Source organism: Bos taurus, chromosome 6, assembly GCF_002263795.3.
Source record: "Bos taurus isolate L1 Dominette 01449 registration number 42190680 breed Hereford chromosome 6, ARS-UCD2.0, whole genome shotgun sequence".
Lineage (NCBI taxonomy): Eukaryota > Metazoa > Chordata > Mammalia > Artiodactyla > Bovidae > Bos > Bos taurus.
This window is the reverse complement of record NC_037333.1, coordinates 12,061,653-12,074,663: the sequence shown is the minus strand read 5'-3', so window position 1 is coordinate 12,074,663 and position 13,011 is coordinate 12,061,653. Positions and strand designations below refer to the sequence as shown.

The 13,011-nt window shown below is 34.6% G+C and overlaps 1 protein-coding gene across 31 annotated transcripts in view; it reads right to left on the bottom strand.

The window, feature by feature from the left end:
* The window catches only part of CAMK2D (calcium/calmodulin dependent protein kinase II delta), a 308,358-nt gene that overhangs the window by 33,513 nt on the left and 261,834 nt on the right, over positions 1-13,011 (bottom strand). For 4 of the 31 annotated variants that reach the window (XM_005207627.4, XM_024993279.2, XM_005207628.4 and 1 more), the window contains exons 13-16: positions 11,528-11,565; positions 7,237-7,296; positions 5,009-5,050; positions 2,539-2,587 (exon numbers count right to left, since the gene is read on the bottom strand). In XM_005207627.4, coding sequence (XP_005207684.1) covers positions 2,539-2,587; positions 5,009-5,050; positions 7,237-7,296; positions 11,528-11,565 — 189 coding nt within the window. 31 annotated transcript variants of the gene reach the window in all.

The following is a 13,011-nucleotide window of genomic DNA, read 5'->3' as shown; positions in this document are numbered from 1 at the left end:
TCGGTGCTCAGCTTTCTTCACAGTCCAACTCTCACATCCATACATGACCATTGGAAAAACCATAGCCTTGACTAGATGGACCATAGTAAATATGTTAAAAATATTTGACAGTTTTATATACCACCTGTCTTACAGTAAAAATGACAGCCTGAGTGATCGTTCAAAGAAGTTTTCTAGACTTAATGTTTTCTGATGTCATTCAATATTAAAAAGGTTAACCGCCAAAAGGCTGTTGAGTCTTAGAGAGAACACAAATGAAGCCTAATGCATTGTATCTATGACTCTGTGGCCACAACCACCCTAGGAAAATGAAACAGACATGTAAACTTATTCACTGAGTTCAAGGAAATGAACCAAAGCATTTTGGGCTCAGTTATCAGCAGGACATTTCTTTCGATCTTAATATTATGCTTAATTTCTCTAACATTTGGTGTGTGAAGACTCAGCCTAACTATAACGACAAATACTGTCTCAATTTGTGAAATCCCAGAAGAAAGATGAAACCCATATCATTATGACTTCAAGAGAAGAATTGTTTTCTGAGAAGTACTGACATAATTTCATTTCACCGAGTAAATATACGCTATGAAAGTGAGACTGTCAGGGACTCTGCTTATATATTAACATTTTCACAGATTAAAAGCAATCACCCTAAACTAATATGCAGCATAGTGAAGAGTCTGATTCAGGTGAGAAAGACCACATATTGTGATCACCTAAGAATAAACATATTCCTTGGAGGATGACTTGCATACAGTAAGGTTTTAGTATTCTCCTAATTTGATTCAGTTATTTAAAGATTCAGTCTCACCAGTGGATAATGCATAAGTTATTTCTTCCTTTTGAATCTTGCTCAAGAGAAGAATGTAAAAGTCATATAAACATTTTGCTTGACTGAAAAAACTAATGAATCCAAGATACTTATAAAGATGATGCTTTCTGAATCACTGGGAAAGCTTATTGGCACATCTGCTTAAAAAAAAATCTTTTTATCTAATATGACTGGAATCAATGATTCACAAAATTACTTCAGTTCAAATTTTAACTCAGAGGCAAGAGAGAGATGAATAGACCTACCAAATAAAATCCTTTTACAGCTATCCACCTTTCCATTGTAAAAAATAATGACTGACTACCTCTAGCAGAGCTAGGTCAGTGCGCTAGTAATATAGAGACTACACTTCAATAGTGTCAGCTGTTCTGCTTGACCAAAGAGGAAGAAGTCAGCAGAGGTGACTTGTGGTCTGTAGTCATTTTAATTTCCCAAATTGCCTGTATGTCTCCTTGACCTGAGAATTTCCAGGTTCTTTATTCTGCAACATGAAAACAAATCTTCAAAACTGTATCTTACCAATGCCACCTAAAGAATGAAAGCCTATGGTGATACTTTTGGTGATAGGTAATAATCTTTCCAGACAATATTTAATTATCTGATGAATCATTCCTCTTAATTTGTGTTTTACACTTCTTTTCCTTTAATACTTCTATTTTAAATATCCCCGTTTTTAACCATTATTTTTCTGGAATCACTTTTAGAGAGCAGCCTGTAGAAACTGCAGTTACATACAATAAATTGAGAAAAATAGAGTACAAAATTGCAGAAATAATTGCAGTGGAAGAATCTGCCCGACAATGCAGGGAACACAGGTTTGATCCTTGGTCTGGGAAGATTCCACATGCTGTGGGACAACTAAGCCCACGCTCTACAACTACTGAGGCCATGTGCCCTTGAGCACATGCACTGCAACGGGAAAACCCACTGCGATGAACAGCCTGTGCACCGCAGCTAGGCAGCAGCCCCTGCGCGCCACAATAGGGAAAGCCCAGATAGAGCAGCAAAGACCCAGCGCAGCCAAAAATGAATTTAAAAAGAAAAAACACAACTGCTGCAAGATTAACTTCTAAAACAACCCTGAGGCCCAAAACAAGAAAATTAATTGCAAATGTGTGTTTAGTATGCGTGTGCAGAGTCCCTGAGAAGACGCTAGTAAGGGCACAGGCAATGACTCCTATATGGAGCTAAGAGAACCTGTGAATGGAGTGAATGGCAAGTGAACTGAATGGAGATCAAGAATATAGTAGAGAAGTGCATCAAAGTCTAGGTTTAAAAGGCTGCTAATTTCAGAATTTCACTGAAGGCCACTTGAGACCACTGAAAGTTTAGAAAAAACGGTTATTCTCATACTCCATTTTTGAATGTAAGTTATTTTCTAGTCAGGCATAAATCTTTTGTGTTACCTTTTAGACTGATACATTTACAATTTGATATTATGATCCCAAACACTCATTACTAGTTTTAAATCACAATATCCTTGAATATACTACATGTTATATATTGTTTCAAGATAGAGAAAATAATATGAAGAAAATGGACAAAATCAGGATATATAATTAAAATAATGTACTTATTAAAAGAAAATTATTTTTGTGTTTTAGAATAGGCCTAGTTCCTAAACTTACTAGTTATTTGAAATAAATACTTTTCTTCTGATGTATATGTAGCTGAGTTGGGATTTTCTATTTCTGATTTAATCATACCTTTCACGTCTTCATCCTCAATTGTTGTATTTGAGCTCTCAGTTGACTCCTGTTGAGAAGAAAACACATTTAAAAAGTTGCAAATCATGAATAGCTTGACTTTTCTTTTTTTAAAAAAATTGGCGAGTGATGTATGTATCATGCAAAATTCTTCAGCAGGCTGTGTGCATATGCTGACATGCAAATGGACAAATCTGTTACGTGGTCTTAACAGAAATAAAATGCCAAATGCTGCAAACATTTCAAAAAGGAGTACTCTGGTTGCCTAATCCCTGAAGCATGATAAATTGAGGCGATGTGTAGAAGCAGCCAAAGTATGCAGCTTATTTTAAGAGCTGTGGAAGGACGTGCTGTGTTGCAGTGCCCCATAAGGTGAGCTTCCATACGGACTTATGAGAAGTGGAATATAGCAGACTAATGAATTTGAACCTTAAAAGGAACAGTTTTTTTCCCCGAAATAATTAGCAATTAGCCCCCTCTTTGTCTAAGGCACAACATCAAGCAGTAAATTTGTAGGCTATTTATCAGCCTGACTTCTTTGTAGAGAGAAAAAGCATTTCATTGAGTCATTTGATGAAAAAGTTAAGGGTAGTACTAAGAGAAACTGAAAGTGCTTTTGAGAAGAATTTCCATGTTTGTGATCAGCACAATGGAATTATATGAATAATTTACTTTCAAGGAAAATTAAATTTTTTCCCATTCATTTCTAAATCAGAAGCTGGCTGTTCTTGATAAGAAACCCGCTCCCATTATGAAAAGACAAAGCTATTTCTTTGTAAAACTACAAATGAAGCTGCAGATTTATAAGCACACTTAAATGGACACTGTAGCTGCCAGTATTAAGATCTGTTCCTTAAAATGGTTGATAAATTTTTTTCATTAATAACGTAGTAATAAAATATTTCTAGCCAAGAAATTTAGTAATATTCATAAGAAAGAAACAATTTTCTACTTAGGATGATTAAAGGCTACTGCTGAAAAAAATTGGAAACTTCTAACCAATAGATATATAGTCAGTGATGAAAAACAAATTTTGGAAAATGATGCAAACATTCAGTGCACTTTTAGAGATTCAATATTCAAAAAATGATTTATGTAACTATGATATATATTTACTCCAAAGGGACAGACTAATCAAATATATATCCAGAGTCTCCACACACACAGAACCAAAGCAGAGAGTCTTCATGCGTTTCTTAATGTGACCTAGTATTCAAATTTAAACTCAGGATGAGGGTAAACCCATGCACTGTAAAAATAAACTAATTCATGTAAGCAAGAAATATCATGCAACAGCGCTTACAAATGACATAGCTAGAATTATCCAAGTGTCCGCTCCAGCTGCTATGCTTGGTCTTTCACTTGCTAATGATATTGAAAATAATTGTTCTTATGTGTGATGCTCCTGACTATCTGGAGTCTTTCAGGGACTTTAGAACATTTTAAGTGTCATGACTCTAAAATACATCTCATGTTAAGGAATATAACACTTCATTTTTTTTTTTACTTTAATGATTTTAATGTTGACCAACTAAATGTTCAATCAGAAGAACTGTTTTCTAAGACTTTAACACTGTTGATAATAGTAAGGAAAAGTAACCAGTGACTATACTTAACATTTGAGAAAGATCTGATGAAGTATTTTTTCCTTCCCTTAGAGATGTAATAATGGATGAGAAGTAATAAAGTGAAAAGATGGAATATATTCAGAAACTGTCTACTTTCATACTACAGATGTGCTGTGCAAACAATTTACAGTGAATAGGAAACACTCTGGGGAAAAGTTTGGATTAGCCAAAAAATTCATTTGGGTTTTCCTGTACCATCTTCATGGAAAACCCGAACGAACTTTTTGGCCAAACGAAGAGTTAACTGTCTGTTTACTGAAATGCATATACTTCAACAAAAAACAAACATACTTCACAAGAACTGAAACTCCCTGATTCTCCTTAAATTCGTCCCAAACAACAAAAACACCACCAACAACAGGGAATTAAAAGAAAAAAAAACAACACTATGACAACAGAATTAAACTCAAAAGTAACATTAAATTTAAACAAATAACTATAAACTCAAGTTTTTTGTTTTTTTTTTTTGAAGACAGTGGAATGACATAGCAAGAAATTCTAAAATTTCATGCAGAATACATTTAAGATACAATGCACAGACAGGCATGGAAGGAAAAACAGATGGAATTGCTTAAGATACACAGTCATCTTGACATAAAGACTTGTAAACTGGACTTTTCCTGACTAATGGTACCATTCATTTCTCTTTTACGATGTCATTCATTTTTGTTTTGAAAGAAGTCTGTGTATAGTTCCAGATAAATCAGGCCCAAGAGAAAGTAAGGTAGAAAAGGGTAAGGATTTTCTATCCTAATTTGAGATAATGAATTAATTCTGCTTTGAGTATTTGATGAGATGTGTAATCTTGTTAAAGCGAGATGATGTTGGTTCTTTCTGAATACCTTGTTTCCATCAGGGTTGTGGATTACAGTAGTTTGGGGCTCCTGAGTGAGAACAAAATAGAGAAAGAAACAGTTCGCATTGGTAAGTACATTCTTAACTAGTGTAGGGACAGGGCAGAGTGAGCCAGCTGCCACAACTAAACAGTGACAAGAGCTTAAGCGATGTTAACTACCGTCAGAGGCTGCGGCTGGCAAGATCTCTGAGGAAAGATCTCCCTGGTGAGCCCACGAGATACAGTGCTTTGGTATGGAGCAGCAGCATGCAAAAGACCTTATTCGTGATCAGCAAACAGACAAGGCTTTGAAGTCTGGAAACCTAAAGAGGCACTTGCTGTTTCACAAAGTCCTATTAACAGACAGAGCTTTCCTTTCTTCTTTCACCACCTGGTAATATCTGTCCCATGGAAAACTGGCACTGGAGATTAGAACTCTCTGAGATGATCTCAAATTGTCTGTGAAGACATTTTTCAGCTGTATTAATCTGAGAACCAATCATGCTGTCATAACACACAGAAAAAAACTCTTAGAAAACCTAGACTCATTGGATCACACTTTGAAAAGGGCTACTGTAAAGAATGTATTTCAAAAGTTCATAAGAAATTATAAGGAACGTTTAAAGTGTTATGGAACTAATCATATTAATCACTATGATCTGAGATGTATTGCTGTTAAACTGTTAGTTGCTCAGTCGAGTCTGACTCTTTGCAACCCTATGGACTGTAGCCTGTCAGGCTCTTCTGTCCATGGAATTCTCCAGGCAGGAATATTGGAGTGGGTAGCCATTCCCTTCTCCAGGAGATCTTCCTGACCCAGGGATTGTACTGGGTCTCCCACACTGCAGGTAGATTCTTTACCATCTGAGCTACCAGGGAAGCCCCATATTGCTGTTAAATCCCACGTTAATTTATATGTAAGAAATTTCTGCTTTATAGATTATATACATGGAAGATTTGTCTGTGAAGTCATGCTTTTCCATGAAGAAAATATTATTATTTTTCCTATTGTTTCTACTAGAAAATTGAAGAAATATTCCCAAGTGGAAAATAATAATTAAATAACTGGTGTAAAAAAATATTCAGTGTCTATACATCAGTGGCATGTTCGGTACTTTCATTACATGATGCCTCAGTAACTGGGAGTTACTGCAACCCACAGAGAATGTGCTTCAATCAGAAGCACTCTGCCCACTCAACCATCTCATTGCCACCAGTTTATGCTGCAGTACTTTGAAAGCATATTTACTGCTTCCTTTCTTCCCTTCCTTGGCTAGAGGTGTGATCAACCTGTTTTTTTGTTAGTAAGTAATCTTGATGAGTCTGTCCTTCCTTCAGATGCTTTCAGGTTGCGCCTTCTGGTTAACCTTAGGTGAAATAATCTCATAACATTATCCATTCATTTGAAATTAACAGTACAGAGGACAGTTTAAAAAAAGTAAAAAACATGTCTGAAACTCATAAGTCAAAACATGGAATAGTTTGGGGGATATATTATGGAACTAAGAACACTGAATGCCAGTATTCAAACTTTGAATTTTAACATAATAGGGTCTCACAGTATTACACTGATTGAGTTGTTAATACTGTGAATTTGATAGAAATGGACTAAACTCATGCCCATTGATAATTCAAAGCTCGGAGCTACGCAATTTCATTCTCTGGATTAAAGTGAAACAGTGATAATTTAATTTAAAACACAGCAAACAAAAAGCTTTAAATTATCCAGTGCCTCTTTATCTCAGAAAGTGAGGTCTTACAAAGCCCTGTTGTCTTAATAAGAGAGAATGGGAACTCTGAATAAGGTCTACATTTACTTTCGTCTAGCAATAGTCCTTTTAGCTCTTCTTGATGTCAACAGTTGCGTCATGAAGAGAAGAAACCACGGTTTGCATATCTACAGCTATCATCAGAAGGAGAGCTAAGAGAACCAAAGCGCATTCTACTGTATTTCTAAGGCAGCATGCAACACTTGTAACTACAGAGACCACAGCTATCATCCATACAATGGTCAACAATGAAATGAGATCATCTCATGTTAGAAACACACTGCTTGACAACTACCTTAACAAAAAGGAAAGAAATGAACTTTTTTTCATATCTTACAAAGCAAAAACAAGAACAAAATAAAAAAAATAAAGTAAAATATATACGTATTTATAGAGTGAAAGCAAATGAGAGAAACAACAAAAACAGTAAAGAACTTAAGAAGGGTTACAAAGAGTCCAGGTATACCAGCGCCGGGGTAGGAATATTTTCTTTGGGGCTAGTTACCACGTTGGCTTTGTTGTTTATCTGTAGGTATGCAGAAAATAGAAACAGAGATGCCTTAAACCCCTTGGTAGCCAATGTCTCCACACGCAGCATGTCTACATGGAGATATAGACATGAAAATAAAGAGCCACTGAAGATGAATGTGAAAGACACCGTGATGACTGACAGGAATGACGATCAAGCCTAGTCTCCGATGGTCACACCCAGGCTAGGACCACGTCTGTGATGGTGGAATGAAAAAATGGACTTGGCTGCCTTGGCTGAGTCACCTTAGCAGACAGACAAAGAGCTGCTTCAGCAGAGCTCAAATCAAGTGTCAGAGTATGAAATGAATGTAAACATTTTCATACTCTTCAAGTTGGATTCTGTTTCCCAGCTTCCAATCGTTCTCTGTTATGAATACATTGCTTTTTTTCATTTGATTCTTGAGCCTGAAGTCACACATAGACTGTCTTTCTCTGGGAAGCCATCGTCATTTTGTTTAGTAGGTATCCAATGAAAAACTTAGATCTTCTGAGGAAATGCAGGCTTTATAATAAATTTCTTAAAATGATAAAGTCTGGGTCTCCTTTAAAAAATACATCTTCAATTATAAATGGGCAAACTGAACTGTTTATTATGTGCTGGATGCAAAATGACTTTATTTTTCACAGTTGTTTGAGAGGAAACACCAAAGTGCTATGGCTATTGTTGAAGACTACACTGGCCATACCATTCCCTTGCTTTAACATAATTGGTTTTGACCTTAAAGAAAGATAATTATCACTACGGAATCCACGCTGTGAAAACAATTCAGGAGGGTCAATAATTATTGTAATGGCCCACAGAGAAGACTGTTGACAAGTGGCAACTCAAAAGTGAGTTTCAAGTACTGGATTGAGTTTGGGTACTAAAGAATCAAAGACTAATAATCAACATTCATTTGAACTCATGCATGACAACTTACATTGTGGTTATCAAACAAATGTAAATTAACATTCATTTCTTGCACTCTATTACCTATTTTCTTTACATATTATCATCTAAAAAGACATGCCATGATTGTAGTATAAATATACTTAAGGACTTAAAGAGAAAAACATTCTGCATAAAATAATACCAGATGAATACTTAGGATCAGTTATACCAATTTAATTGTTTAGACTTTCTGGGAATCCTTTTTTTCATATTTTATACCTATGGATCATATTTAAAGTAATGCCAAGAGGAGGATAGAAGGTTTAAAAAATTAACTTGGGTGTGTAATATTTTGCTTTTCTGTTCATTCCTATGTGTGTGATTATTTGGTGTCAGTACTATTTAAATAAGCTATAACACTGTGCTCGGTGACATGCAGGAAAAGAGAGAAAACTTGGGGCTCTTTACTGAAAAACTAGGAAACCATCAATCTATATTTTGTGCATAGTTTAAATTTTTTCCTTAAATAAAAGTGCACAGAACTTAACATAAAATTTGTGCAACAGCCAAAACAAAGAGATAAGAGAGAATGGAGTTTATTAAAGAGGGGTCAAAATTCAGTATTTACTTTGGTATAGAATATATAAGAAGAAGGATACACATGCAAATAATTTTCTATTTAGGAAGAGCGTTGGCAAAACACAGCTAACTTCTTACCAAATGATCAGAAGCACTCACGATTAAAGCACATGTGTATTTAATATACATTTAATTCATATCAGTGGTTGCAAAGAATTAAAGAGGAATATACTGAGATATTTTCTGTTTTGAGATATGAGACTTGATTTTTTCCTAGGATGTGCTTGTCAAGAACTGTTTTGTTTTAGTGGAAATGTCCCGTGTGCACACCTCTGCACACAGTTATCCGTACAAATGCACATCCCTCAGCACACCCCCCGACATGTGTTCACACATAGCACACACACACTGTCCTCTTTTCCAAATGAGGGCCATCCTGTCCGGATGAGCCATCCTTTATTGTCAGGCATGGCAAATGTTAGTTAAATGAATATGTGCCTCAACCACCACTTTTACTTGTGTTTAAATGTACAACTAAAAACTTTTGTTAAAGATCAGCTTAATGATTTTTTTTTGACTGTAGAAAATATTTTGAAGGTTTTTATAACATTAATTAAAGACAACAGGATAATTTCTAGGTAAAAGGTTAGGAGTATTTCCTTTTAAAGAGTTGAATATCAAGCATGGGCTCAACCACAGCTGCCTTTTAAATATACAAGAGCTCTGGCACTTTTGTCTTTGAAATGTATTTATTTTGTATTATGGATGCAGAGTATTATTTAAAAAATTAAATGAAATCAATATTTAAATGATGCAGTGAGTTATTCTTACGAGGCAGGGGCAAGATATTCCTATTTTTCAGGTGCTGAGTTCATTTAGTTTTGAGGTTAATAATTTTTTTTTTCAAAAGGTGCTTAACTAGATTGGGTCCATGGTAACATCACTTTCATGCTATTTATAGAACTCCATGGTGGATGCATTATGGTTTATCTGAGCTAAGAATCACTGCTATTTTGGTAATCATGCTTAACTATTTAAAGACAATCCTATAGTAGTTTTTCACTTTTCACAATAATTATAGACATTAACTCTGTCATAGTCTTTAGTTTTATAAAAAAATTGCACTGTCTTGTAAAAGACCCTTTAATAATATATGGATGACAGTGTAAACTTTTTACATGTTTCAAAAATTCCATTTCAAAGAAAAAAATGATTGAAGATGGGCACTGTGTTTTGATAGTTAATTACCATTAACTTGTAATGGTCCTATACTTTCTCCACTTACACTAACTTAGGTAAACAAGACTAGTCTATTCCTAAGCGTGAATTTTCACAGAAGGAGAAATCTGGCAGAGATCCTCACCATCATCTGAACACTCGAACTGGACTTCCTTTTCTGAATTGACCAGTCAAAAAGAAAGGAAAAGAAAAAAAATATGACCGGTTGAATTTTTAAAGTATCAAAGCATGGAGCACAGAATAATTTTGTCTTTAAAGAGGAACTGTAAGTTGACTGGAAGAAAAAAGTTCTGGAAATGTTTCTTTCTATATAAGAATAGTAGTGAAAATAAATATCTTAATAGAAACTATGAGCTCTGCATCACTGAATACCACAGAAAAACAGAGGAGAATAAAACATTTGGAAAATTTAAAATACCACATTTCCACCAATGTAGCACTGGGGAAAAAGCAGACATCAACAGTCATTACTGAAATTTCTGTTGAATAAACTAAGCAGAAGGAAGAGAATATTAGATTGAGGAAAGGAATTAGTAAAAGGTAAATGCCATCCTAATGGGAATCACAAGTGCATGATCATCATAGCTCTGGAAATTCCCAAGTCACACACAGACAGGTGGTGAAGAAATGACTGGGCATGAACATAAGTGACAGATGATATTCTCTGTTCTATATTCAAAATGAACTGACCACTTGACTTTGGGTCAAGTTCAAATGTTAGAAAATTAATTAATTCCCAAGAACGTTGAAGTGTTCATGAGGAATGTTGGCGTCTGCCATTGGAAGAGAAAGAAAAAGATTAAAGAAATAAAACATTGAGGTAATACTCTAAAAGATAACACACATAATTCATGTATAAGGTTATATTCAATCAAAGGTAAATTCCCACAGGAAAAAAAACCCAGCATCAATAGAAAGTAAATTGTATTATTTTGTTTGGAAACCCAAAACTTTTAGAAAGTAAAAATACTCTGCTGCTGTCTTTCTTGGGGAAATGTCCTAATAATTGTTCAGAATATTCATGTCAATTCTGTCTCAAAGTCTTACGACAGAAGAATAGGAACAATTAAGACCTTTATAAATACTGTCCAGGCAGAGAAAATAGATTTTTGAATTTTGATTTCCTAGACTTGATTTGTTTTTTTCAGTCTATAAAATTCAGCAGCCAGAATTTTAAAAGAACACAACATAACTATTTGGAAAAACATTTGGTTTTCATGAATTTTCAGGTCATCATGACAGTTGGAGGCTATAGTAAAGCAGACAGGATTTACACACTCAATTTCTAAAGTAACGCCATATAAAGTATTGTTTTGTCATGATTATTTAATATATAACAAGTAGAAAAGATGTAGCTTTTCTTGGTATAAATATCAGTCATTTCTGTATATTAAATTATTTTATATTTCATTCTGCATCCTGTATCAGGAACTATAAAAAGTATGAGCTACAATGATTTAGAACTTATATTTAACATTTAAAAATGATCCAGCATCTGAAAGTCAGAAATGAGTTTAGGAGCAGCTGTTTAACTTACCTTTACTCCATCCGGTTTCTTCAACAAACTCTTGGCTGCTGCAAAATGAGGGTAAAAATCAGTTTAGTGAGTTATCCACAGAAACCCACAGCCAGGCAACAAAACAGGTTATTGTCTCCTTCTACTACCTTTACTGATTTATGGCCAGCATATGCCCGATTATCAAGGTCACACTGATGAGCGCGAGCTTATAGGACATTGAAATACAGTATCACTTTTCTTGGTCTTGTCACATCAAATTTAGAACTGAATTCTTATTTAGTTCATTGAAAATAATTGGGCACTTTGTCCGTTACATTACTGGACTTTATTTCACAGTTGGTTGCGAAAAGGATACTGGAACTTTAACTGGACTATGCTTTTGTAATCCAGAAAGTTGATTTCAAGTCTTCAGACATCAGCTCACAGATTGTATTACATGTTCATTCACACCGAAGTATGGTGGCCATGTCAGTTCTGCCACTTAAGCCCCTCTTCCTAGAGGTTTAAAACTCATTTGTGAAAATCTGCTCTGGCTAAATAGCATTCTTTTTAATATGTATATTTGAAATCAGATCACTTCATTTTTATAAAAATATTATTAATAATAACTTTATTTTAAAGGAAATGGTATATTATTGGCCTAGAGCAAATATTTCACACACTTAGTGTATGAACTTTAAAAAAAGGTATTTTTTTTTATGCATCAAAATCAGAATACAAAGGCTTCATAAACAAAAGCCTTTTATGTTGAAAAACTAAAAAATCACAAAGTTGAGGCATGAAAGGAAACAAAACGAAATCTTCAGAGAATTTCTAAAGTGCATGGTCTTTTATGAGACTTCACTTTTTGGGAGGGAGCGTTCAGCATTCCTTCTGTTACTGAACTCCTTGAGTATATTAAAGAGCAATGCTGTCCTTTCAAAAAATATACTTATGAATGGGTACATACACAGTGAACAGATTATGTAACTGTCAATGACAATTAGTAGATCAAGTTTAGAACATTTACAAATATGTAGGACAAAGTACACATTTATGCTTCAATTTAATGTTAATTATATATATTTAAATATATCAGAATAGAATTTGGTATCTGAACTGGAAGTACCTAGCTATGATAGAACTGCATGAACATGTAATTTCCTGACATCTGTTTGATTTGGGCTGTTGTTTTGCTATCACGTTGGTACAATTTTAACTTTAAAGATACAAACATGTTAATTTTATTTAGCTTTTAGCAACAGAGCTATTAATTTATTATTAATGAGACTATAAGAAATAGTAGCCTTAGCACTAATGCTGTGTGCCTGGAGCTAAAAAGCAGTATTAAGTAAATCCTGTGGCAGTTAATAGGTTAGAAAGCAAACTCAGAATAATTAGAATTGCAAGAGCAAGCAAAGAGAAGACAATGAGTTGGGATAAGCAGCGATTTGGCCTGGGAGATGCAGAAATGTCCCTTTTGGTTACTATTTACCTTACCTCACAAGAAATACATTCCACAT